Raw genomic sequence first — 26634 nt, 5'->3', positions numbered from 1 at the left:
CTACCTCAGGCTGCTCACAGCAAGGCCTACAGCTAGGTGGTCACACCTGAAGAGCCCCCACCTCGTCTGCCTGTGCTTCACAGTCACCAGCCTCTGATCAGCGAGAGTCATCCACCCACTTCCCATGCATCTATTGGCGCCTCTAAAATACTTCTTATGAATGAACCCAAGGTACAGGGCTGGCTTCCCACAACTGGAATCAGAGAAGGACCCACAGCTAAGTCAGGTCAGGGTGCATGTCTGCCAAGCTCCTTTGTTGGGGCTAGCTCCGGCTTTACAGGCTGCTGAAACGAGGCCCAGATTGACCTTGGTGCCAGCTCAGGAGGAGGGAGGTGGCAGTCTTGCCAGGTACGGCAATCACTGAAATGGCACAAAGCCATCACCTCGCAAACTGAGGCTAGCATTAACCTTTCCCACCGCCATTAGCATTGCCACTAAAAGCCTGCCATTTGAAACAGGAAGAAAATGTAATTTTGTCTCAGTTGTGGGAAGGTCAGGCATATTTATCTGACTTAATAATTTACAACTGATATTCAATACCTCCCTTGAAAGACTACCTCCAAGAGCTTGGCCAGCACCCAATCCCCCCGGTGCACTAGATCCTACCCAGCCTAGCCCTATGGTCCACCCATGCCTGCTCTGTGTGCTTGAGCAGGCCCCAACAAGGACAATGACCTGCACCCCAGCCTGCTGGGCCAAGACCCCATTCCACCCTGGCCGGCCTCCCTGCACGGCAGCGGCAGTCCCACGGCCTCTTGAGCAGCAGTACAGAACCCCACCCCCTCCACCCCCCCTTCTTCCTTCACAACGTGTTTGCTTGGCTCAAAAATCCATCTGTAGGAAGATGGAGGAGCTTGGACAGGCCCTAGAGCTGATGACGGACGCTACAGCCCAGGGCCCTAGAGGTGACTCTTGACCAGCAGTGAAACCCTCCCTTCCCCTCTTTAGGGGGTTTCTAGAGAAGCAGGAGGGTCCAGGACTCCAGAGTCTGGGGAGGACCTTCCTTGGACAGTAGCTAACACTGCTCTCCCTCCAGAGATGGGACAAAGGAGGGTCGTCTGGGAAAGACCCTCGGGTCCAGCAGTGTGGGTCCAGACTCACTTGAAGAGGAATACAAGAGCCTCCCTGCACAGTAAGATTTTTTTATTTGAAATAGAGTCTGAGCAAACAAGAGTAGCCGAGAGGAGGAGGGGCTGGCCTGCCGGGGGGCAGCCGCCTCTCTAATGGCACAGGATCAAGAGTACAAATATTCCAATGTCTGGGTGCCCCCAAACCCCACTTGTCAGGGAAGGCCAAACAGCAGCAGAACAAGGACCCCCAGCTCCTTGTGGGGCCCACCTGCCTTTGCCGCACCTGCTGCTCTGCCCCGGTTCCAAACACAGGTGCACTGCAAAGTTTCACCCACCTGCAAAGACATGGGGAGCGTTCATTCTCCAGGACAATTTAGAGGGAAAAGAATCCAAGAAGGCAGGAAGGAAGGACAAGGTGAGCAGGGGCCCTGGAAGGCCAGGCTACGCAGAGCTCTCCCAAGAGGGACTCCTGTCCGCAGCAGCCATTCTCCTTCTTCTCAGGCTCCGGGGCTGGGAAGGAGAGCTGGTGTCTCAGGGCAAATCAAGCTCTGAGGAGTCCCCTGGCTGAGGGCAGCAAGCAGGGAACCTCCCCAAGAGTGCAGCAGCTGAGGGGTTTGGGCCCCATGAGCAGCCTGAGGCTGGAAGGACACAGACAGAGTGGGGGGACCAAGAAGCAGCACAAAGCCATAAATAACAGAAGCCAACTGAGAGCTCAGGGCAGCCACTGCTCCAGGCCACAGCTGGCCACACTCACACTGTCCACACAACAGCACCCCAACCTCGCATACTGCAAAGCCTCCGGTCACACTGAAGGCGATGGTGCATGGCTGTCCTGGTCCCGAGAGGCCTGTAGTTGACTTGGAGCATCTTGGGCACCATCTTCCTCAGGGACCAGGCCCAGTGAGCTCCTTGCCTCTAGGTGGGCTGACAAAGGTCTGCCAGCACATTCTTCCAGTCCATTCTCCCTGGTCTCCTCCTCCCCAGAGCCCTCCTCTGGCTCTGCTGCCTCCACTGCTGGCTCTGCCACCGCCTCCTCCTCCTCCTCCTGCTCTCTCATTTTGTGGACGATGAAGAGGTGGCGGCTGAGGGAGCTGGCAGAGGTGTAGCACAAGCCACAGAGGAGACACTGGGCTGTGGAGCTGTCTGTCTGGTGCTGAGGTATGTGCCTCTTGAACTCGAGCCCTGAGTCTGTTGCAAAGCTACATTTTGCACACTGAAAAAGGGACTTGTGTCTTTTGGAGGAAGGGACAGTCGTGCCATTGGTGGTGCCTGGAGCGTCCCCTGCTTCGCTGAATGGTCTTTTCAGATGGTTCACCTGGAAGGGGGCACATGTGAGCAAGAGTTCAGACTGAGCCTCAGCCCTAGATGAGCACCCGCCCCCCACCCCCCAAGGGCTCACAGAGGTCACCTCCCAAGTTAGGGTCACCCAATCCTGAACGCTGGTTTCTGGCTAGTTTTGTTTTTTGTTTTCTTTAAATGTAACATACATACATGTGGACACACCATTCCAAAGCTATGAAAAGAGAATAGAGAAAATTACGTCTCTCCTCGTGTTCCCAGGCCTGCCCTCCAGAGACAGTCATGCTACCTGGGTTTTGTGGCTCTTCCAAGAGATACTCTACGCACTGTCCTTTACAAAGTAGCACCCCAGGCACACTCTTGTACTTGACATATGCAAGAGCTTGTTTCCATGAGGGCAAAGGCTTGCACACGGCCCCGTTGTGGGGATGAACCCGTGTGGCCATAAGCCGTCCCCATGATGGACTGTGAAGTCCACACAGTACTACAATGGTAATTCTTGAACACACCTCTTGGTGCCTAAAGCCAGGTAACTTCCTAAAAACAGGATGGCTGGATCACAGGGTATGTGCATACAGCGTATGAGGCGGTGTTAGTGCCGTGGAGTCGGTTCTAACTCTATAGGGTTTCCTAGGAGTAGCTGGTGAGTTTGAACCACTGACCTTGAGGTTCAAACTGACCTTGTGGTCCAGCGCTTTGGATGTATATTTTAATCATCGACCAATGTTGCCAAAACATCAAGTGACAACCCACCCAGTGTGTCTGAAACGGGCTATTTCCTCCATGCCTTTGCCAACCAGCTCCCTTCTCTCTCTGAATAGCCAAGTAAGTTCTGAGAATATCCCAGCACTCCAGGCAGGTCTCAGAGCTTTCCAGAGACACCTGCCTCCTCTGGGGAACAGTCCTACTAAGGAGTAGGAAGAGTCTGCAGCGAGGAGGAAAGACAGCTGCTCTAAAAGTTCATCAGAAACAGGGACAGGGCAGGGATGACGCCTTGGGGTAACGGATCAGGACAGCAGAATTCTAGGCCCAGCTTCTTCCATAAGAGGGGCAGAGGACTCGGCCAGACCTCAGTACCCTCCCCCAACCAATCCTCCCTGCCTGCCTCTGCTTCACGGGCAGCTGGGAGGCAGAAACAGGCTGGTGTGTGGTAAAGCGGCCCAATGCCGACAGAGCACAGCACACACCAAAGCCGGGGCACAGTGACAGGGAGCAACAGTAGGCAAAGGTCAGTGGGCTGCTTCACAGGTCTGTCCGTGTCCTTCCCTGTCTGCAGTCCCTGATGGCTTACATGGAGCGGAAGGTAAAGGACAAAGGGGCCCGTCCTCCTGCCTTCTGAATTCCCAGAGCTCCAGGTCTCCCTGGGCAGGCAAGTGCACTTGGCAGAGATCCCACACTCACCTGAGGGATAGGCCCACCCGGAGGTCTGACTTTGGATGTCTGGCTCACATCGGGGTTTCTGATACCATGCATAAGGCTGATGTGGTTCTCCAGGAGGGAGGGCCGAGGAAAGCTGCGGCTGTCCTCTGTACAATACCTGCAAAAGCGACACCAGAGGAGGTCATGGAGGGGTCCAGGCTGCAGATCCAGGGGAGTTAGGCAACAGAGAGAAATAGAAGCTGCTTCTGACGCCAGGCTCCCTCAGGCTCTTCATGCAGAAGCCCGGTGGTGGGGGGGGGAGGGAGAGTCACAGTCTGGAGCCAGTGGACAGCCATGGTCTTCAGGCTGGCTGGGTAGTTCTGAGGGCTCACCAGAGCGCATCCAGTCAGCTAGCCAGCCAAGGTGTCAGACAACAGAGGTGGAATATTTGTACCCTTGATATCTGACCCCAAGTCATGATCTTACTCCCTGGTATCGCTGCCCAGGGGCACAAGTGCTGAGCAAGTGGTCAGCATGAGAGAGGCCAGGGCATATCCCAAACACAGGGGATGGGATGCCTGGTCCCGTGCCTCTTACACCTCCAGGCACCTTCACTACTGATGGAGAGGGGAAGAGCTCAGGTGCCACCAGGTTCTAAAGGCTGGGGTGCCCTGACTTCTGATTGCGCCATAGTATAGTCCTCAGGTAGGCCCTCACTTGTCTCTTGACTTAGACCCCCGATCTCCTGTCAGAAAAGAGGCCCTAAGGTGCCCAGGGCAGAATCTAGGTGAGCGTCTGGGGACTCACCCACACGTGTACACCTGCTTCACTGTGTCGTGGTTGTTACGGATGTGCTTGCGCAGACGACTGGGGGTGTGAAAGGACTGCTCACACTGCCGACACGGGTACCGCTTCAACACCTGCGAGACAAGTGGCAGGACACAAAGCTTTAGCACCGTAACAGACTCCCGAGTATACCTTTCTTCTCAGATAACGTGAGCAAGAAAGAAGATGCTCCTAGGATCCTAAAGGTCACTGGTACCCAGCAACCCAAAGGGATCGGTTCCATGTGGGGGCTGTGGCCCCCAGACAGAAGTCCAGCAGACTCGGCCTTGTGACGAGGTGGATACACTTACCCGACCATGGCTCTTCTTCATGTGGGACACGTAGCTCTCCCGATCAGGAACCCACTCCTGGCACTCGTGGCAGGTCCAGCCAGTGTTCCTCAGCCGGGACCTGGCATCCCCCCTGCGGTGGGCTTCCGGCTTGCCCCAGCGACTAGACGGCAGGGAGCTGCCACGAGTGGCCACACTAGTCGCTGGGGGCTCTGCGTTGACTCGAGAGCTGGGGCGACTTGAGGACGTGTCCACTGAAGACTGGAGGCTGGATAGCTCATCCACATTTCGGGGAACACCATGGGTGCTCTAGGGATAGGGAGAGCAGTTACTGACTGGGTAAGGGGAAAGTTGCACAAGGTCAGACCCCCGGCCTGGTGTCTGTGCCCTCCGCCCATGCCTTCTTCCCCAGAACACCCCACCTGGACGTGGTGCATCAGCTCTGGCTTCTGTGGGAACAGGAGTGGGCACTCGGGGCACTTGAAGACGCCCACCTGGGCCTTGCTGGCATTCTGGTAAAAATGCTGCTGGATGTGCCTCTTCTTGTTGAAGACCATTCCACAGGAGCACTTATAAATGAGCCTGGGGAGACAAGCCCCCAGACATGAGGCAGTCCAGGCTCTGCGGGCTCCACCACACAGCCCTCCCTCCACACTGCCACCGTTCTCTCTGAACCATGGCCAGGCTTGGGATAGCCCCACGCTGAGTCAGTGTGGCTCTTCCCGTGCCTCAGGATGTCCTCAGTGGAGCCCCAGCTCCCAGACCCACCCCTGCGCCGCCCACTCCAGGACCCGGGCCAGCTGAGCCTGGAGCTGCACTCACTGGGAGGGTTTGTGGGGCTGAGCGGGATGCTGGGAGGCGCTGTGTTCGGCAGTGCTGCTGGCAGTTTTGAAGGCCATGGGGCAGAAAGCACACTTGTGGAAAACCTGGCAGTGCCGCTCCTGGATGTGGCTTTTCAGTAAGGCCAAGGTCAGGTGGACCACACCACAATGGATGCACCTGGAGGGCAGAAGTGGGGGCCGGGAGGTCAGACCCAGAGGTGGTGTGGGAGCGGGTGAAGGGCAGAAACAGGCTCACGCCCCTCCCTAGTCCTCCACAGGGGTATTTCCTAAGTCTGCCTGCTGCAGTCTGGAGCAATGGGGTCACCCAAGGCTGCAAGCCCAAGACCACACACCTCCACCCCTCACTGGCCAGACAATATTCAGCTAACCTGAGGCCAGCTAGAAGAAGATGGCAGGAGTGGAGAAGGAAGTGAATGGTTCAGTAACAGCATAAACAGTATGAAATGAAGTCTTACAACTGTAGGCATCCAAGAAGAGTTTTAGAGGGTGGCTCCAGAAAGCCCAGTCTTCCCACAAACTGGCACTGTGGAGTGGTCACTTTCCACAAGTAAACCCCCACAATACCACTTGAGTCGATTCCAACTCATAGCCCCATTACAGACACAACAGAACTGTTTCTGAAGGTTTCCAGGACCTTAGATCTTTGTGGGAACAGACAGCGTCATCTGTCTCCCGTAACACAGTACAAACATTAAGAGTATTGATGGAGACTACCTAACCATATGAGAAGATGCTTGCGATACACTATTTAGAAGATACAAATAGGGCAGGAAAGGCTTTGTCCCTATCACAACAATCACATTAGAGCAATCAACCCTCAAAGCACAGGGAGACGCCCAACTGGACGTGCTCAGAGCTGCGTGGTCTGACGGAACGCTGTGTGAGGTGGAAGGCTCCACAGCTCGCCCTGTCCACTGCTGTAGCCAAGTGCCGTGGAGTCGGGGCCCACTCACATTCAGGGTTTCCAAGGCTTTCGATCTTTGTGGCAGCAGAAAGCCTCATCTTTCTCCCGTGGAATGGTGGGGCCATTTAAATGAATGAAATTCTGAAAGTCTTACAAATTCAGTTTCTCAGGTACACCAGTCACATTTTAATTACTTGTTGCAGCCAGAAAGGGACGGAAGACCCTGAGACTCTGACCCTCGGCCAGACTTCAGGTCTGGAATGGGACTTAGCCTCGGGGCCCAATTTTCAACCAAGTGGACAGGGAGGTGGGGGTTAACAACACTAGGGAGGTCTGCTCACCATGGAATGGTCAGCCATTCAACATCAAAAGGACAACATTTACCTGGAGACAAAGTTCAGAGAGGCTGGGAAGGAGGGTGGAATGGCAACAGGAACCCCAGGGAGGAAGGGGGATAATCACATGGAGGGAGGGGACTGTGGTCACTGAGATGAAACAAAGTGTAGGATTTGTTGGATGTGCTCTGTAAACCTTCACTCAATTCACCATAAAAATTTTAAACAAACAACATTGTAAAGCTTTGTAATAGAGTTTAATGAAAGAGAACATATGAGTACATAACTTTTATAAGATAAAGGACTTGCATTCAGAGCATAGAAAGAACTCTTACAACTGAATAATAATCCAATTGAAAAATGAGTGAAGGATCTGATTAGAATTTTCTCCAAAGAAGATGTGCACAATGGACAATAAGCTCATGAAAGCATTCTCGGTATCAAGGAAACACAAATCTAAGCCTGAGTGAGGGGCCACTCCACACCCACTAGGATGGCTGTAATAAAATATCAGACAAGTGTTGGTGAGGATGTGCAGAAATCAAAACTCTCATACATGCTTAGTAAGAATATAAAAATACTACAGCCACTTTGGAAAAGTCTACTTGTTCCTAAAAACAGTTAAGCATAGAATTACCGTTATGACCAGCAACTGCACTGCTAGGTATATATTCAAAAGACTTGACAGCAGGGATACAACAGACATTCACACACAGTGTCCACTGCAGCATTATTCATAATAGCCTCAATGTTAAAGCAAACCAAGTGTCCATCAACAGATGAATGGATCCACAAAATGCAGTATTTCCATACAATGGAATATTATTTGGCCATAGAAAATTATGAAGTATTGATACACACTACACCATGGATACACCACGAAAGCAAATGCCAAGCCCACATATTATATGACGGCACTTAACAACAGCAACAATTTACAGGCAATGTGCTGAAGAGGCCGATCTACAGCCAGAAAGGAAGTCACTGGTCACCTAGGGGTAGAGAAATAGGCTTCTTTCTGGGGGGGTGAAATGCCTTACTATTAATTATGGGGATGGTTACACAACTCTGTGAATAAAAGAAAAGCCATTGATTTGTACACTTTAAATGAGTGCATTGTATGGTTCGGGAATTCCATCTCAATAAAGCTGTGGCCACCACCATTCATCGTCAGTCTGTTACACTGTGGGGGCCGGCATGCTGCTAACCCAAGAGGACTTTAAATACCAGCAGGGTCACCAACAGTTGACAGGTTTCAGCAGAGCTTCCAGACAAGACAGACTGGGAAGAAGGAGAGATGGACTACTTCTGAATGTTTAGTCACTGAAAATCTAATGAATAGCAATGGAGCACTGTCAGCACCAGAATACTGAATATTGAAACAAGATGAAGAGCACCAGAATATTGTCAAATATAGTGCCAGAAGATGAGACCCTCAGGTTGGAAGACACTCATAATGTGAATGGGGAAGAGCTGCCTTCTACGAGTAGACTTGACCATGATGACATAAATGGAGTAAAGCCCTTGGGACCTTCATTTGCTGATGGGGAACAACTCAAAATGAAGAGAAACAGCTGTAAACATCCACTGATAATCACAACATGGAATGCATGAAGCATGAATCTGTAAAATTGGAAATTGTCAAAAATGAAATAGAATACATAAACATCAATATCCTAGGCCTTAGTGAGCTAAAATGGACTGGTATTGGCCATTTTGAAATCTGACAATCACATGGTTTACTATGCCAGGAATGAAAAGATGAAGAGGAGTGGCGTTGCATTCACCATCAAAAAGAACATACCAGGATCTGTATTGAAGTACAATGCTGTTTTCTGTCTATGATAGGGTAATAACCTCATGCCTACAAGGAAGACCAATTAATACCACTACTGTCCAAATTTACACACTAAAGCCTGTGATGATGACATTGAAGAATCTTACCAACTTCTTCAGTCTGAAATTGATCAAACATGCAATCAGAATGTATTGATCATTACTGGCAACTGGAATGCAAAGGTTGGAAACAAAGAGGAAGGATCAGTAGTTAGAAAATATGGCCTTGGTGATAGAAACAATGCTAGAGATCACATGACAGAATCTTCAGTGAAAGACCTGTTCATTGCAATAACTTGTTCATTGCAAATACCTTTTTAAAACAACATAAAAGATGACTATACACATGGACCTCACCAGATGGAATACACAGAAATCAAATTGACTACATCTGTGGAAAGAGATGGTGGAAAAGCTCCATATCATCAGCCAAAACAAGGCCAAGGGAAGATTGTGGAACAGACCATCAATTGCTCATATGAAAATTCAGGCTGAGCTGAAAAAATTAAAGTAAGTCCACAAACGCCAAAATAAGACCTTGAACATATCCCACCAGAATTTAGAGATCATCTGAACAGCAGATTTGACGCATTAGACACTAATGACAGAAGACCGGAAGAGTTGTGGGATGACATCAAGAACACTATACAGGAAGAAAGCAAAGGATCATTAAGAAGACAAGAAGGAAAAGACCAAAATGGATGTCAGAAGAGACTCTGAAACTTGCTCTCCAGAATAGAGATGCTAAAGACAATGGAAAAAGTGAGGAGGTACAAGAGCTGAACAGAAAAATTCAAAGGTCAACTCAAGAAAACAAAGTCAAATATTATAATGAAATGTGCAAAGACCTGGAGTTAGAAAACCAAAAGGGAAGCACATGCTCTGCATTTATGCAGGTCAGGGACTGAAGAAAAAATTCAAATCTTGACTTGCCGTACTGAAGGCTTCTATGGGCAAAACATTGAATGATGCACAAAGCATCAAAAGAAGATGGAAGGTATACACAGAGTTACAGTACCAAAAAGAAATGGTTGATGACCAACCATTTCCAGAGGTAGACTATGAGCAAGAGCCAATGATACTGAAGAAAGAAGTCCACAGTGTGTTGAAGTCTTTGGCAAAGAACAAGGCACCAGGAATACCTGGAATACAAATTGAAATCTTTCAACAAACTGATGTGGCATTGGAGGCACTCACTCATCTATGCCAAGCAATTTGGAAGACAACTACCTGGCCAACTGACTGGTAGATCCGAATTTGTGCCCATTCCAAAGAGAGGTGACCCAATGGAATCACTGTGATATCAGTATCACTGATATCACATGCAAGTAAAGTTTTACTAAAGATAATTGAAAAATGGCTGCAGCAGTACATTGATACAACTTTCAGAGGTTCAAACTGGATTCAGATGAGGACATAGAATGAGGGATATAATTGCTGACGTTAGATGGATCATGGCTGAAAGCAGAGAATACTAGAAAGGGGTTTACCTATGCTTTAGTGACTATGCAAAGGCTTTCGATTGTGTGGATCACAACAAGCTAAAGACAACACATTGTGAAGAATGAGTATTCCGGAACACTTAATTGTGCTCATGAGGAACCTGTACATAGACCAAGAGGCAACTGTTCAAATAGAACAAGGGAACACCGACTGGCTTAAAATTAGGAAAGGTGCATGCCAGGGTTTATTCTTTCACTGTACTTATTCAATCTGTTTGCTGAGCAAATAATCTGAGAAGCTGGGTTATATGAAGAAAAACATGGCATCAGGATTGGCAAAAGACTCAGTAACAATCTGCAAAACACAAATGATACAACCTTGCTTGCTGAAAGCAAAGAGGACTTAAAATATTTACTGATGAAGATCAAAGACCACAGCCTTCAGTACGGATTGCATCTCAACTGAAAAACAAAAATCCTCACCATTGGACCAATAAACAACATTCATATAAATGGAAAAAAGATTGACGTCAAAGACTTCATTTTGCTCGGATCAACCATCAATGCTCATGGAAGCAGCAGTTAAGAAATCAAACAACATACTGCATTAGGCAAATCTGCTGCACAAGACCTCTTTAAAGTGTTCAAGAGCAAAGATGTCAGTTTAAGGACTAAGGTGCACCTGACTCAAGCCATGGTATTTTCAATAACCTCATATGCATGTGAAAGCTGGATGGTGAATAAGGAAGATCATAGAAGAATTGATGCTTTTGAGTTATGGTTGGAGGAGAATATTAAAAGCACCATGGACTGCCAAAAGCACAAACCAATATGTGTTGCAAGAAGTACAGCCAGAGTGCTCCTTGGAAGCCAGGATGACCAGACTTCATCTCTCATACTTTGGACTTATTATCAGGAGGGACCAGTGCCTGGAGAAGGAGATCATAGAAAAATCCCAGTGAAGACCCCCATGAGATGGACTGGGACAGTGGCACCAGTAATGGGCTCAGGCGTAGCAATGATTGTGTCATTGGCCTAGGACTGAGCAGTGTTTTGTTCTGTTGTGGACAGAGTCGTGATGAGTCAGTACCGACTTGATGGAACCTCACAACAACTAACTGTGGCCCCAAAAAATGTGATAGCTGAAGTCTTAAGTGCAATGGACACTCTACTTCTGTTTATGTGTCTTGGTTCACTCAGTGATCACTGAGTTTAATGTCAATAGCTTCAGTAATCATTTTAGCTAAATCACAATACAATTTTTATCTGACAATCCTTATAAAAAGGCATGATACACTGAGAGTTGCTTCTGAAATACTGTTTCTTTTTACTATTACAAATTTCATTAACATCACACACACATAATTGCCTTCACTCCATCCACATTGTTGAAAATTTATTGGATTCAAGATTCAAAGTTAAAAATTTAAGCGCTGATTGCATTCTTGGTGGATTGGATTTGATCTTGGAGCAACCAAGCATACACTAAATCAAAGTTAGGAAGGTATTTTTTAAAATGCTACAGGATCCTGTTACAATATATTCAGATCTTTAATTGGAAAATGTAGCTTGGGACGCTGCACGCAATACTCCTCTGCAACCTGGTAACAGGAGTTTTATGTAATCCCGTTTTGGGCTTGTCTTGGTTTTCAATGTACTTTAGATTCTCCATCCTTCATAACATGTGAAAGAAATTAGTCTACAACTGGAAATGTTTATACCAAGACAGAAACCTGGGAGACATCACCGACACCTCCTCATTCCTCATCCCCAAACACAAGCTATTGTCAAGTTCTGAAGCTTCTAACTCCTAAATGTCCTTCAAATCTACCATCTCCTCTCCATCCCCAAGGCCATGCCTGAACTGAAGCCTTCGTTGTCTTGCCCAAACTGTTACACTCTCTCACCCAGTCTCTGGCTGCTTTCCTCTCTCATGTACTTGTCAGCTGCCCCAGAATGATCTTTCTAAAACACAAGAGCTATAGCTGGTTATTCCCCTGCTGGGCATCTTTCTGTGGCTTCTCACTGTCCACTGGATAAAATCCAAATGCCTGCCAAGGAATACAAGGTCTTGCAAAGGCCTGGCCTATACCAAAGCCTTTGTCTCATTTCTCCTCACTTCCATCCTCCCTGTTTACGCTGATGGATTGCTATATAAGTGCTTAGCATTCCTGTAACCCCTAATGTGAGGACTCAAGCCCCCCTCCTTCCTCTCCCCGCCCCACCCCCCACTACCTCAGCAGATATGCTCTTTCGTCTGAAAAGTTCTGAATAACTTCCTCATGAAGCTTTCCTGGCCCTCTCCAATAGAATCACGGGGCTTACCACTCTGAGGTATAATGTCCTGTATGTATACATTTATAACCTACAAGACTGATGGCCCCTGGAAGGCAAGACTGTGTCTTAATCGTCTTTGTATGCTGAGTAGGTAACTCAATAAATGTTTAATAAATTAAGCTAATAAAAATTAAAAACAAAAAACAAAGGACAGAGAGCCTTTCTAAATTTGGGCAAAATGAATTATCAAACGTGAAAGTGAGAAAGTGGAACATCAGACAATACAGAAACGCCCAAACATAGTTTATCAGCAAAGGCTACCTGGCTGGGTCGATGTAAAAGTTAGAGATTAATAAGCTTTGGAGGATGTTTTCGCCTCTACTTTGATCTTTTTCCTGAAAATGACTTCTTACTCACGTACGTCTGACACAATGTCAGGAAACTTAGTCAAAGTTAAATCTCTTGGTTTTACTATGAGGCTGATCATTTTTTTCCATTCTTAGGTTTTGAATGATTCTCACAAACAGACAAAAACTAACCAAAACAGGTAACTAGACTCCTTTGAGTTTGGTGTCTTGAAGCTCCACATTTGTTAACAAAAATTGAGACTATTTGTAAATACTGTAATTAGGAGTCTTATTATTTAAACAGTATTTTAAATTGAATATGCCAAGCATGATAAAATTTGTGAGCAAATGTACATACTTGAAAAGAAAAACAAAAATGTCAAAGCGAATGTTATATGCATCTAAGCCCTGTGACAACAACAGTCAGCTGAGGGCTAGGTGGCATCTACCCAGCACATCCATGGGGGAGACCTGGCAATTCGCGGCTATAAATCCACCCAGGAAACCCTAGGTGGCAGCTCGACTCTGTCATACAGAGTTGCTGTGAGGAGAAAATCAACTCACCAGGACCGAACAACAACAATCTCCCTAAAGTTTCCCCATAAAAATATTAGACCCCCCAAATGTTTTCCTTTTGAACTGCTCCTGCTCTTCCTGTCCTCTACAAAGTGAAAATGCCTGCCGACATGCCCACCACTGTCCTGATCCGTTTGGTCTGGGGCCCTGACCTCCTCACACCAAACCTCAGTCTGCAGTGAGTTCTGCCCCAGGAAGAGGAGCAGCCATTGAGCAGTCATGGGGGAGTGAGCCAGGCAGCACCCACCTGTAGCCCACCTTGCGGGCATAGTGCAGACAATTCTCCTTGACGTGGGTCTGGAAATAGGCAGAGCGACAGAGGGCCCCACACTCCGGGCAGCAGTAGGGGGACTTGTAGGCGTGGATTCGCTGGTGGGCACAGAAACTGCACTGGTTGGGCAACAGCATCTGGCACACCTGGCAAGTCTAGGAGAGAACACCAAGAAAGCAGATCACACAGTCTTCGCGGACCCAGAGCTCTCCGATCACAGCTGTCTGGCTTTCTTAGGATACGGGCAGAATGATCTCACCCCAACCACTCTCTCTTACAAGTTCTATAAGGAAGGACACTTGTCACAAGCCCAGGTCTCATTAAAGAGTGTCTGATACTGACACGCAGGCCTGTTTTGCCTTCCACCTTCTTGTTCAATCATTCGACTATTTTCCCAAACATGAGTCCTGGCCTATATGATGGAATTTCAAAACGACCATGGAAAAATGGAATATGAGCTAATGGGATTTTTCTGTAAACTTTTTGAAGCCCCCTCGTAAGAATATTTTCCCTCTGGTTTAGCACAGAGCCCTTAGACTTTTCCTTTCCAGAGCCCTTAGGCACTGGTTGAATTCTAAGCTGCCAGAATTTTTTGGTCACACCAGCAGAGGAAGGTCTTGTTACCCTTCCTGTCACAATGCAAAAAAGGAGTGGTGGAGGGATAAACCAAAAATAAATTAAAAGAGGAAGAGGGGAACAGGGTGAGAGAGACAAGGATGGAGTCAAGAGTTCTCTGAATGTGCCCTGTTATGTAGCTCTAACTTCGGAAGCAGATAAGTGTTTTAGATACTTGTTTAAATTAAAGTGAAATAAACAAAAGTATCACCTGAAAACTGAAAACCAGAAGTAAGTAACCAAACCGTCTATGAGGGCAGACTCCCGGTGTGGCGCTGTGGGATTAGCACTGGACTGCGAACCACAAGGTCGGCAGTTCAAACCCACCAGCTGCTCCTCGGAAACCCTATGCAGGGTCACTATGAGTTGGAACCGACTTGATGGCACTTAACAAGATAGAGGAATCTTTAAAAAGTTCATGGAAAAGAGGAATTAAAAGATAATGGAATTTTTCTATGACCTTTTTGAAGCTCCCTTGTATTATGTGGGTCACATAATCATATAAAGAAAACAATTCTTTCCATTAACCTTCAAACAGAATTTTGACTTAAGACATTCTGTCTGTGATAAAGTCTACTGACAAAAAGAACTTCAAGTTTATTTTAAACTTGGTGCAGCTGTCTTAATGTTAGAAAAAAATTACTGATTTTGATTACTTTGAAATTTTTATATATATGCTATAGGATAAATCACTATAGCACAAGAAAATCTTGGAACCAAGATTTTTAGCATAAAAAGCAAATAAATTACAAAAGAACACTATCATTTTACATTTGAATACTTGTATAAAGTCATGACTTTCCTTTTTTTTTTTTTAAACTATGTTGTTTACTCTGAACATGGAAAAATCCTAGAAACAACAACAAACCCAGCAGTAATGAGCATCTCTGGTACCCAGAATGTGGCCTCTGGATACTATTTCTCACCCAGAGAAACCTGGCTCCTTGGAGAAGTGGCTGGTTCTAGGCTCAGCACAAGCCATGTGACAAGGCACCTTTGTTGGAGTTGAAGCAAGGAAACATTCAAAGGTGAATCAGATCATGTCAAAAGGCACGAAGGGATTCCCACTGCCCACAGATGGGGTAACTTGAGCATCATAGAGAATGAACACATGAAAACACTGAGTATATCAAAATTGGTGGGCTCATTAGGAGACTACAAGTGATAGAGGGGACATTTTTTCAACACTGTTTGAAATTACTAAGGCCATCAACTCGCTACTCTGAAAACTGTTCATTAAAGGATTCAAATTAAGATACGATCCCAACTGTACAACACAAATTAGATCTCAGTGTAGCCAAACGGCCCTCACAGATGGAAAAATAGACCAAGTTCAGCTAATAAATGATAAAATTAGAAAAACACTTTTTTGCAAGTCATAATGAAAGTACTTATTATCCTAGCCATGGTTACACGCATAACCCAAACAGTACTGTTGTAAAATCACCGAAACCTTTATTAAACAAAAATATCAAATATGAAGCTATTACTTCTTCTATCTTTCACACAGGCCTATACACTTCTGAAGGAGGTGTTTCTATCTCTCTAGCCTTTTCCTGAAGAATTCCATGCTTTTCAATGTAAACTGTCAAAACAGCAGCTTTGGCATCCTTGAGGGACTCCAATCAGATTCATTTTAAATGTTCTTTGAGTTTGGGAACAAAAAAAAAAAAAGGTCTGAAGGAGCAGGATCTGGGCTGTAAAGTGGAGGGAGATGGGTTCCCAAGGACATTCTCATCGGACAACCCTTGCTATCCACCAAGAATGACCACGTACATTGTCATGGTAAAAAACAATTCCTTGGTCTAACATTCCTAGCCTTTTCAACTGTCTTAAAATTTCTTTATATTAAGCCCCTTGATCATCCTGCATCCTTCAAGAAAATCTACCAAGAATTGCTGTCACTAGGTGTTGCCGAGTCCTCTTCAACTCACAGCAAGCACTTTCGTACAAGAGAATGGAACACTACTCAGTCCTGTGCCCACACAACTGTTCTCAGTTTGAGTCCACTGTTGCAACCACTATGTGAATGCATCTAGTTAGGGGTCTTCCTCTTGTTCACTGACTCTTTACCAACTATGGTGTCCTTTTCCAGAGACTGATCCCTCCTGATAACATGTCCAAAGTAAGTGAAACCAACTCTTACCATCCTTACTTCTAAGGAGCTTTCCGGCTTTCTCTCTTTCAAGACAGATTTGTTTTTCTGAAAGAACATTCACCACCACCACCACAATTGCAATGCATCAATTCTTCTTCACTCTTCCGTATTCCCTGTTCAGCTTTCACATGCATATGTGGCGATTGAAAATATCATGGCTTGGGCCAGGTGCATTTAAGTCCTCAAAGTGACATCTTTGCTCTTCAAAACTTTAAAGAGGTCTTTGGCAGCAGATTTGTTCAATGTAGTATGTCATTTGAGTTCCTGACTGCTGCTTCTATGAGTGTTGATTGTGGATCCAAGTAAAATGAAATCCTTGACAATTTCAATTATTTTCTCAGTTTTCATGATGTTTATAGGTCCAGTTGAGGATTTTTGTTTTCATTACATTGAATTGTAATCCATACTGAAGGCTGTATTCTTTGATCTTCATCAGTAAGTGCTTCAAGTCCTCTTTACTTTTAGTAGGCAAGGTTGTATCATGTGCATATCTCAGGTTAACAAGTCTTCCTCTTATCTTGATGTCATATTCTTCTTCACATAGTCTAGCATTCTCAGATGATTTGCTCAGTATACAGACTAAATACGTATGGTGAAAGGATACAACCCAGACACACACCTTTCCTGATTTTGAACCATTTAGTATCCTCTTGTTCTATTCAAACAATTGTCTCAGTCAATGTACAGGTTACGCATGAGCACAATACAGTGTTCTGGAATTCCCATTCTTTGCTATGTTATCCAGAGTTTGTTATGATCCACACAGTTGAATGCCTAATAAAACACAAGTTAACATCTCTCTGGTATTCTCTGCTTTCAGCCAAGATCCATCTGACATCAGCAATGAAATCCATTGTCTCTCGTCCTCTTATGACTCCAGCTTGAATTTCTGGCAGCTTCTTGCTGATGTACTGCTATAACCATTTTTAAATTATCTTCAGCAAAATTTAACTTGCGTATGCTATTAATACTATTGGGTCACCTTTCTTTGGAATGGACACAATTATGGATCTCTTTCTGTCTACCAAGACCACCCTGCTGGAATCCCAAAGAAGAGTGGCTATAACCTTCTGAGCTGACCTCTCTTCTCTGAAATGTAACTGGCCCAACGGTTCCTCTCAAAGCCACTGTTTCAACAAGACCTTTCTATTGAAGGTACCCAAATGAAACTAAGACAAGTATACAAGGGGGTTTCAAAATGATTGTGAAAAGAATTCCATTATTTCTTAATCCCAGTTTTCCATGAACTTTTTCTAGCCCTCTCATATTTTTGAAAACTTATCTGCAGCCATCCACTGGTCACAGAAACCTGTTTGAACACATATGCCTAGAAAACCCCAAGCATGTATGAACTGAACCCCTAGTAGCAATACTTTTTAATTTACCTTTGAGTTTATGAATGGGGTTCCTGAATGCTACAGTCCATGTGCATGACTGCTAGCCATCTCTGCCTCCATCTCTGGTGTCTCTGCCTTTCTGGATAGGGGCGATCTGAGGACCCCTATCCAAAGAGGTAGAGACACCAGAGATGGAGGCAGAGATGAAAATATGGAGAGAGGGAGCAGCTGAGGACTCTAGACTCATGGGAAGAGAAAGGCTGTGTGCTGGCAGCCAGGAGGCAGGCTTGCAGAATGTGCCCTTCGGTTGTTTAAACCATTATATATCCCTGAGTGTTTCTGTGTACATTGGAAAACAATAACAACAACAAATCCAGAGGAAATGGAAGTAAACATTGTTGAATGATGATGCACGGAGAAGATTACAATCATTGCAATGGACCGAGTATAAAGCTGATATTCTCTCATGTAAATGATGACTCAGTTTACAATGAAAAGTTAAAAAAAAAAAGAGTGGTGAGCTTAAAGTTCTGACAATCTACTTTTGAAAAACCAGTCAGTGAAAATCCTCTGGGACACACAAGTTCTACTTTTACACATATGGGGTCACCACTGGTTGGCGTTAGCTGGACAAGAAGTGGTTTTATTAACAGATACTGAAATGCTTAAACAGAAGGTGGGGAGCTTCCCAATGAAGAGATGAGAACATCACAATCTGACCGAGTTTACATCACTGGAAGTGATGCACACAGTATACCTCCTGAAGTCATGAGGTGTGAAGAACACAGCACCACCTCTTTAGTCAGCATGCTCCCCTCAGAACTGAACCAAAACCCAATAAAGGCTTTAGAACTAACTGCTAATCTGCAGGGGAAACCTCAGGTACAGAACAAATTCATTCTATAAAGAAGCAATCAAACTCAGAATTGTCCTGGAAAGTTCTCAGGACACATGACCTCGTTTCTTCAACAAGTCAATGGCATGAGGGGTAAAAAGTGGCCAGAAGTACTGTTCTGAATAAAGAGATTTGAGAGACTTCATAAACAAATGTAACATGGGGTCCATGCTTAGTTAGATCCAGATTCAAACAAGTCCAACTATTAAAAAAGACATTTTTTGACACAAGTGGGGATATTTAAATGTGGGCCTACATTAGGTAATAGTAAGGAATTATTAATTTTGTTAGATGTGATGACATTATAGTTTAAGTAAACCTTAATTATAAGAAAACAAAATCCCTCTGTGCTGACATCTTGCCCCAACAAGGTGACTGGAAATGTAAATGGAAGGAAGACAGCCCCTCTTTAGTCACTATGAAGGGAGACATATTCGGTTCAGGTACAGACTCCTAGAAGATAAGTAACAGGAGGTCCCCAAAATGCTGCCCCTACTCTACAGAGGAACCAAACCCACACCCCAACTGTGCACCCACCTCCCCAGGCACTGTCTCAGGAAGTTCAAGCCCAATCACCATTGAGGTCAGTCACTGATACTAGAGCTCAAGTCTTACTCTTTTCCTAGTGACTTGGAAGACACAAATACGAACAGGAGAGTTTGTGAGAGCTACAATGTAGGCTGCAAGAAGGTCTGACCGCCTTCCCCAGTAGTACCCCCCTCCCTTCCTGTCTGGGATGCTCTTGTCAGACCCCCACCAGAGAACAGCACAGAGAAGAAGCAGGATCTTGTGCCCAGAGCTCTGCCTGCTCAGATGAGACAATGGGTGAGGAACAGCATGGTGGGGCAAAACCAAAACATGCCTAGATATCAGACTTCCACTGCCAAGGGTTCTGGTCATGTGACTCCGAAAAAGGAATCGTGACTCAATTCAAGCAGGCTGGCAGGAAAAACACTGACCCCTGGGAAAAGAGCGTGGGGGTGCCACGTTCTACCTGACTCAGGGAAGGAAAATGCAAACTGAAACAGACAGGACAACAAAGTCACCTCCACCCCCAGCACTTTGCTAGTCCCCTGTGGGAGTTGGATCCTCTGCAAAAAGCCCACATATTCACCAACTCCAGTTCCTGCTGTACCCAACATTCCCAAAGCCACCCTCACTAGCCACGACTGTTTCTCAAACTTACTCGACACTTTCACAAAACTTTGTACCGCTCCCTATACCTGCAGCCACTTTGCCCCTCCCTCTCATCCATCCACACATCCTTGCAGCCCCCCTTAAACATCACTTCTGTCCATCAGCACTTTCCCGCCGAGGCCTGCAGTCACCAGGAACTCCTCCCTCTGAGGTACTCGTGGCCCTGTGCTTATAATGCAGCTTTAGTTCCAATCTGGGGAGTCCCTGGGTGACGCAAAGGATTAGCACACTTAGATACTGAAAGGTTGGAAGTTCGAGTTCAATCAAAGGCACCTACTTCTGAAAACCGCAGCCCTTGAACACTCTACGGTGCACAATTCTACTCTGACACACGTGGGTTTGAGTCCCACTCTTGGTCTGTTTTACTCTGGAGCTATTTGGGTGGAGACCTCTGCTAAGCCTCTGTAAACTCCAGAAAGAAAGGTGTGAATCCCTCCCCTGTGCCCCCGCCCCCACACCCGCACTTGGCACAGAGCCCCTGTGCACACCATGGGCACTGTCAAAGTATGGGCAAAGTTTGTTGGTGACCAACAGGTGTGCAGGCCCCCAGCTGAGCTGAAGCAAAAAGAGCTGTCTTTCCCGTCAGGCCTCTGTGGGAGGCAGGGAGGCACAGTCAGGGTATGGGCTTGGCTCCACCTTCCACCCGCAGGAGGAGAAAAACTCTTGAGGGCTAAGTGGTTGCACGGCCACCAGAAGCTTCAGGCGGCATGTCTGGAGGCTGATTTTCCCAAGACTGTGCTAATGCAAAGGATGCCAAAGAGACTTTTGAGCAAACAATGCCTTAACAAACCAACGAGTAGATCCAAATATGTGAACCGGCCAATAGGCCTAACTGATCAGGACACTAATGACAATAGGTCTCAAAAGCCTGTGTGCCAGGCCACATGTCCGGCTGCTTCCCTTCCTTCTCCATCTGCCCCTGCTGCTCGCTGGGTTCACCCACAGAGACTCAGCAAACACAGCAGCACGCTGAAAACATGGCTGTCAAAAGGACGCAGTGAGGAGCGGGTCAGGGACTCACCAACCTCCTTCCCCACCCCCGTGTCCTCTGGGACACATGTCTGGAGGGTGACCACCCAGCAGAGATGCCCCCCTGACAGCCTACCAGAGTGGGAGTGGAGCGCACCATGGGGCATGAGCACCCATCTTCAGGGTCTCCCCTCAGTTGGAAGTAGAGTGCCTTTCCCAATAAGCATCACCCACTGCCCACTCACTGCTGTCAGGTCGAGTCCAACTCATAGCAACCCCAGGAGACAGGGGTTCTCGGTTGTCATCTTTAAAGCAGGGGCACACTGCCGGGTCTTTCTCAGGAGGACCGGCAGGATGAGTTCCAAAAGTAAGCAGCTGAGCCCAAAGCCAACCTGGTGCCTCTGAGTTGATTCCGACAGCGATGCCCTGGGACAGAACGGAACTGCCCCGTAGGTTTCAGAGGCTGTCATCTTTACAGACGCAGACGGCCACCATCTGTCTCCCAAGGAGCATAGGATGGGTTTGAACCGCTGACCTTTTGGTTGGCAGCCAAGTGCTTACCCACTGTGCCACCAGGGCTCCCTGGTAAACATCAAGTACTGTACAGTCAGGCCCTCCTCCTCAAGGACTCCTGTGAGCCCATCCCTGCCCCACAGCGTGCCCAACCACGAGCCAGGGCCCAAGTCCCACCAGAGGGAGGGTCTGCTTACCAGCCCCTCCGTCTCCTCGGTCACTCTCTGGAAATGTGCAGCCAGGGCGATGTAGTCCTGTAACTGCTTGTGACATTCTAAGCACTTGAGTCCGTACCGGATGAGTCTCACAGGGTCTGGGTAGAGTGGTAAGGCGGGTGGAGGTGGGCTGGAGCTGGCCGAAGTGAGGTCAGGTTTCGGGGAGGCCGCAGGGGCTGGGGTAGCTGGTGCCGTGGAGTTGGCGGGGGCTGGCACAAACATTTTGTCTGCAGAGATGGGCTTCACGAGCAGCTGGGAGCACTGCATGACGAGCCCCTTGCTCTTGTGGTCGCGGGCGTGCCGGAGCAGGCTGCACTTGTTGAAGAAGAGCAGCGTCTTGGAGCACAGCGTACACAGCACCTCAATGTGGACGCTCCGCCGGCCATAGTGCTGGCTCAGGCTCTTCTCTAAGGCAAATGCATCTCCACACTCCAGGCAGCAGTAGCCACTGGCCGGCACGTGGATCCTGCTGTCCACAGGGGGGCTGAGGTTTGGTGCATAAAGGGGCACAGGGTTGGCGCTGTGGAGGACCTTGTTGAAGACCTCCACAATCAGCGGGGCAGCCTTCTTCACCTGGTGGACGAGGGGCACCGACATCTGCGTGAGCTGTGGCTGGCTCCGCCTCTGCGCTGAGGACTTGGCTGTCACTGACGCAGCAACACTGTGGGGGACCAGGTTCAGGTTGGCCAGGTGGACGGCTTTGGGCAGGAGGTTGGCAGGGGTCAGGCTGGAGGCTGAGCTCTGCTGCTGCTGCTTCTTGCCCATCTGTGAGCCTGGGCTAGCCCCCCTTGGGGTCCGGGGTCCAGAGCTGCAGCAGGGAGATGAAGACTCACTAGCCTTGCTCTCCTCCCCTTTCCTGTCCCCCTGGGGGCTCCCTGAATTAATGTCCACCTCAGAAAAGTGCTCCTCTGTAGGCAGGGCAATACCCTCGTCCCCTGTAACCTCGCTTGGGCCCTCGGCACCGGCACTCCCTAGAGGCGATCCAACAGGGGACTTATTTGGATCATCAGGGTCTGGCAGAATCCTTGTGACGGTCCGTTTGATTTCCCCTGATGACGTCTTAATGGTTTTGATTCTGACTTTGGGAATTGCTGGTGGGGAGCTGGCAACCACAGAAGGGGAGCCTTTGCTGCTGCTATCACTGCAGAGGCTCCGGGGGCTGTCCGATGGCTTGATAATTTTCCTAGTGGCCTCCAGAGGGCTCCGGGGACTCTTTGGTGACTTGGGCATTTTGGGGCTGCCTTTAGAACCCTCTTTAATGGGCCCTGAGGGGTCCTTTGGGTGACCAGACTGATCCTCCTTGGGGACACTGGCCACTCGTTTGGCCTGCAGGGCCACCAGGGCTGCCACACAAGAGGAGAGTTTGGAGTGAACCGGCTTCAGACGCTGCCTAGGGGGAACGGAAGAGCAGGTGCCGAGTTCAGGGCCCAGCCCTCTGGCCTCTCCAATACTGTTGGTGCTCGGGTGGTTGTTGAAGTCCAAAGCATCTCCAAAGAATCGAGTGGCGTCCAGCTCCTTGTGAGACTCCACTGCCTTCAGCCCACTCTGCTCGTGCTCCTGCTGGCCCCCCGAAGGCAGGGGTTCTGGCTTCGGTTCTTTCTTACAAAAGTGATCAAACATATGCAGCTCCGGAACTGGAAATTTACCCAGAGCATCCAGGGCTGGGCCACCCAGTGACCCACACCCAGGAGGGGGTGGGAAATAACTGTCCGAGTGCTTGGGCTTCATCCCAAACCCGTTGTCTTTTATGGCATCCTCAGGTTCAGGGCTGGAGATTGGACTAAACTGGGTAAAGGTTGGTAATGGCTCGGACTTGGATGGCTCCAGCTTCCCAGGAAGAGTCCTGGCACTGTCTCCGTTCATGAACGTGGACTCGAACTTCCCACAGTTGTGTCCCAGGTTGTGTGGATCTGGGGGCAGCTCTGGGCCCCGGAACCCATTGTGGAGGAGGCTGGGAGTGACGTGGTCTTTCTCGGCTTCAAACGACTCCTGGCGGCTGGTGTTCTTGACAATGACACTCACAGCCGGCACATCTGGGGCCGATCCTGAGTGAGACAAGGACACACTCTCGTCCAGACATACGCCTGAAGGTTTGAGAGGACTCTCATTCTCTTCGCTAGGGGTCTGGATGGCTTCCTTGGCATCAAGGCTGGTGGGGTCTGGGATGTCAAAGGCAGCCAGAAGGTCATCAAAATCTGGGGTTTTCATGTCCCCCATGGCTGGATGCTGACAAAGGCTATAACAGAAACAGAAGAGAATGAGTGACCACCAGGATCCACGGAGCTGGAGTCCTGGTGTGGCTCTGTAGGATAAGCACTGGACTGTTAGATAAGATCGGAGGTTCAAACCCACCAGGTGCTCACCTGAAACCCTACAAAGGGTTGCTAGGAGTAGGAACCAATTCAACAGTACTTAACAACAAGGCCCTACAGGACTTTGTCCAGCAGCATTTCACTGCACATCCATCAATCCCCCTTCATGCAGCCAGCACACCTTTGCAGAAACCAGCAGCTCCTGCATCTCCTCATCCAGCCCACCTCGTCTGCAACACGGAAACTGACACAGCTAACACGTTGGATCCCTGGTTTTTAAAGCACTGGGGAGGTGTCTATATTCAGGGACAAGCCTGCCTGGTATTACCTCGATTCCCTCAAAACCTAGCTGCAGAGCCAAAAAGAAGGTCTGCTCACACCACGCTCTCTCTACTTTCCATGGGAAATCATCAATCCACGATCGAGTGTGGTGGCAAGAAGCCCATCACTACAGCCTTTAAAGAAATGCACAGTTCCACATCCCCTTCCTTCAAAAAGCCACTCATTCAAGAGACTTGGCTAGAACATTCTCTGCTTGTTTACTCTTTGTAATTATTCACCAACTTTGTATCATTTTGTATTTTTGCTGCACAAGTCCAATCAAATCCAATATGAACTACAAGTGCCAGGTGTTTTGCTCACCTGTCTCCTAAGTAAACTCTAGACGAGTTCGTCTATCATCCCGCTAGATTTATCTCCTGAGTAAACTCCAGAAGAGTTCGTCCATCATCCCGCTAGAATTGTCTCCTGAGTAAACTCCAGAAGAGTTCGTCCATCATCCCCCTAACCTGTCTCCTGAGTAAACTCTAGACGAGTTCGTCCATTATCCCCCTAACCTGTCTCCTGAGTAAACTCTAGATGAGTTCGTCCATCATCCCCCTAACCTGTCTCCTGAGTAAACTCTAGATGAGTTTGTCCATTATCCCCTAGGTTCCTTTGGCTCTTATCTGTTCAACAGTCACTCTTGATTCCTTGATTTTCCTGAGCTCGTTATCAGTGGGTAAATAAATGGGCGGTTAGACCTGAGGGACTCTCAAGGCACCATGTGGTAATCAAATTAGCCAGGGGACAGTCTGGGGAAAGCCCCAATTTCTATTTTAACTGAATACACAAAGAAAAGAAAACATACTTGTTTGTTTCTTGATCTGAGGAAGCAGAGCTACAGAACCATGGTGAGTAAGAGTACAGCAGTCCTTAGGAAGAGGTCTTCCACTAGGAAATTACCGTTAACACTCAGCCTGCTGAAAACGTGCATCTGGCTGGCTCTGACCAGCATCCAAATCCTTAGGAAAGAAGTCTCCACTAGAAATTACTTAAAAAGCTCAGCCTGCTGGAAACATGCATCTGGCTGGCTCAAATCTGCTCAAATCTGCTTCAGCCTCCAAGGGCATCCAGGCCTACAAACTTTACACTGCATTTATACTGACAAAATTTCTGGATGCAGACAAGCATAACTCATTTAGAAAGCAGGATGGCAGCTATGCAGACAAACCCTTGGGTCCCGGAACCCTACCTTCCAGAACTTTATCCTGAGACAAAAAAATGTTCAAAAGCTATATGCAAATTTGTATGCTGTAGCATTATTAAAGCAGCACAAAAGAGAGGCATACACACACAAAAAGAACCCTAAATGTCCAACAACAGGAAGTAGACAAATGATGGACTATTATGCAATCAATTAAAAACTAGTTATAAAATCTACATGGTGGTGGTGTACCGTGGAGCTTGTTCTGACTCGCAGCGATCCTGCACAGGGTTTCCAAGGCTGTAAATCATTACGGGAGCAGAACTCATCTTTCTCCCATGGAACGGCTGGTAGCTTCGAACAGCTGGTAGTTTCGAACAGCTGACCTTGACGTTAAGCAGCCTAATTCATAACCACTATGATACCAGCGCTCCTTATAAAATCTATGTAATAGTAATAAATTAATATGTAAATGTTCACAGACTATGATTACAGCAATGTAATACTCAACATATGCATTTGAACTAAGATCGAAAGAAAATGAAAATAATTGTGCAGGTTGGTGGGATTGCTGGGTAGGTTACTTTTTCAAAAACCATTGTATACAGATAAATTGCTTTTATGATTTAAAAAAAAGGAAAACAAAGCAAAACAAAACATTTAGAACCATGAAGGGAGCAGGTGCCCCGGTGAAGATGTATCAGTTACCTCCCTGTGGGATCAACAGGTCTGCTTTCTCCAAACACACACACACACACTCCCAACAAAACATGACTTCACAGAAAATGAAAAATACAACCTCTGCATTGAGAAGGTACTTCATTATGGTAGGTAATAACAAAGTGAAACCTCAATTCTCTAAACAGGTGTTGGCAGAATACCTCAATGGAATGAGAAGTTAAGTTTTTGGACAAAATGAATGGGAAGCTTGGGACCCCATAAATTAAGGATTGGGTGTTACTGAAAGTAATGCAGGGTGACCGAAACTGTAAGGATGCATCTGTAGGATAGTTGTTCAATAAACATATTTCCCATTGCTTTTTCTTTTTTGAACTGTGAGGGAAAAAAGAGATTGGGGAAGAAGTGCAGACTCCATTAGTGCTTTTAAGGAGCTGGGAGAAGCATGTGTGTCGGGAGGAGTAGAAATGGTTGGTGGTGTGTGAGGAACAGCTGAGAGCGTGTTCTTGTCTAACATGAAGTCAATGAGACACAAAGGCTGCATCTAGAGAAAGGAATGCCCTCCCCACCAGAGAAGTCTCAGAGATGGGCTATCTTTTGCAGAGAA

The 26634-nt window shown here is 47.4% G+C and overlaps 1 protein-coding gene across 1 annotated transcript; it reads right to left on the bottom strand.

The window, feature by feature from the left end:
• Nucleotides 1-1822: 1822 nt before the first annotated feature.
• On the bottom strand, nucleotides 1823-23802 carry ZNF592 (zinc finger protein 592). Its single transcript, XM_006867158.1, has 8 exons — nucleotides 21555-23802; nucleotides 13650-13828; nucleotides 5666-5842; nucleotides 5266-5425; nucleotides 4865-5152; nucleotides 4536-4648; nucleotides 3771-3906; nucleotides 1823-2385 (listed from the first exon to the last, which is right to left on the bottom strand). Exons 1-8 carry the CDS (start codon nucleotides 23787-23789, stop codon nucleotides 1873-1875), a joined length of 3801 nt encoding a protein of 1266 aa, XP_006867220.1. The 5' UTR covers nucleotides 23790-23802; the 3' UTR covers nucleotides 1823-1872.
• Between the last annotated feature and the right edge of the window lie 2832 nt (nucleotides 23803-26634).

The sequence above is a fragment of the Chrysochloris asiatica genome, unplaced genomic scaffold (genome assembly GCF_000296735.1).
Source record: "Chrysochloris asiatica unplaced genomic scaffold, ChrAsi1.0 scaffold00101, whole genome shotgun sequence".
NCBI classification, from domain to species: domain Eukaryota; kingdom Metazoa; phylum Chordata; class Mammalia; order Afrosoricida; family Chrysochloridae; genus Chrysochloris; species Chrysochloris asiatica.
Note: the sequence above shows the minus strand (reverse complement) of the source record. Positions and strands in the feature narration are given on the sequence as shown.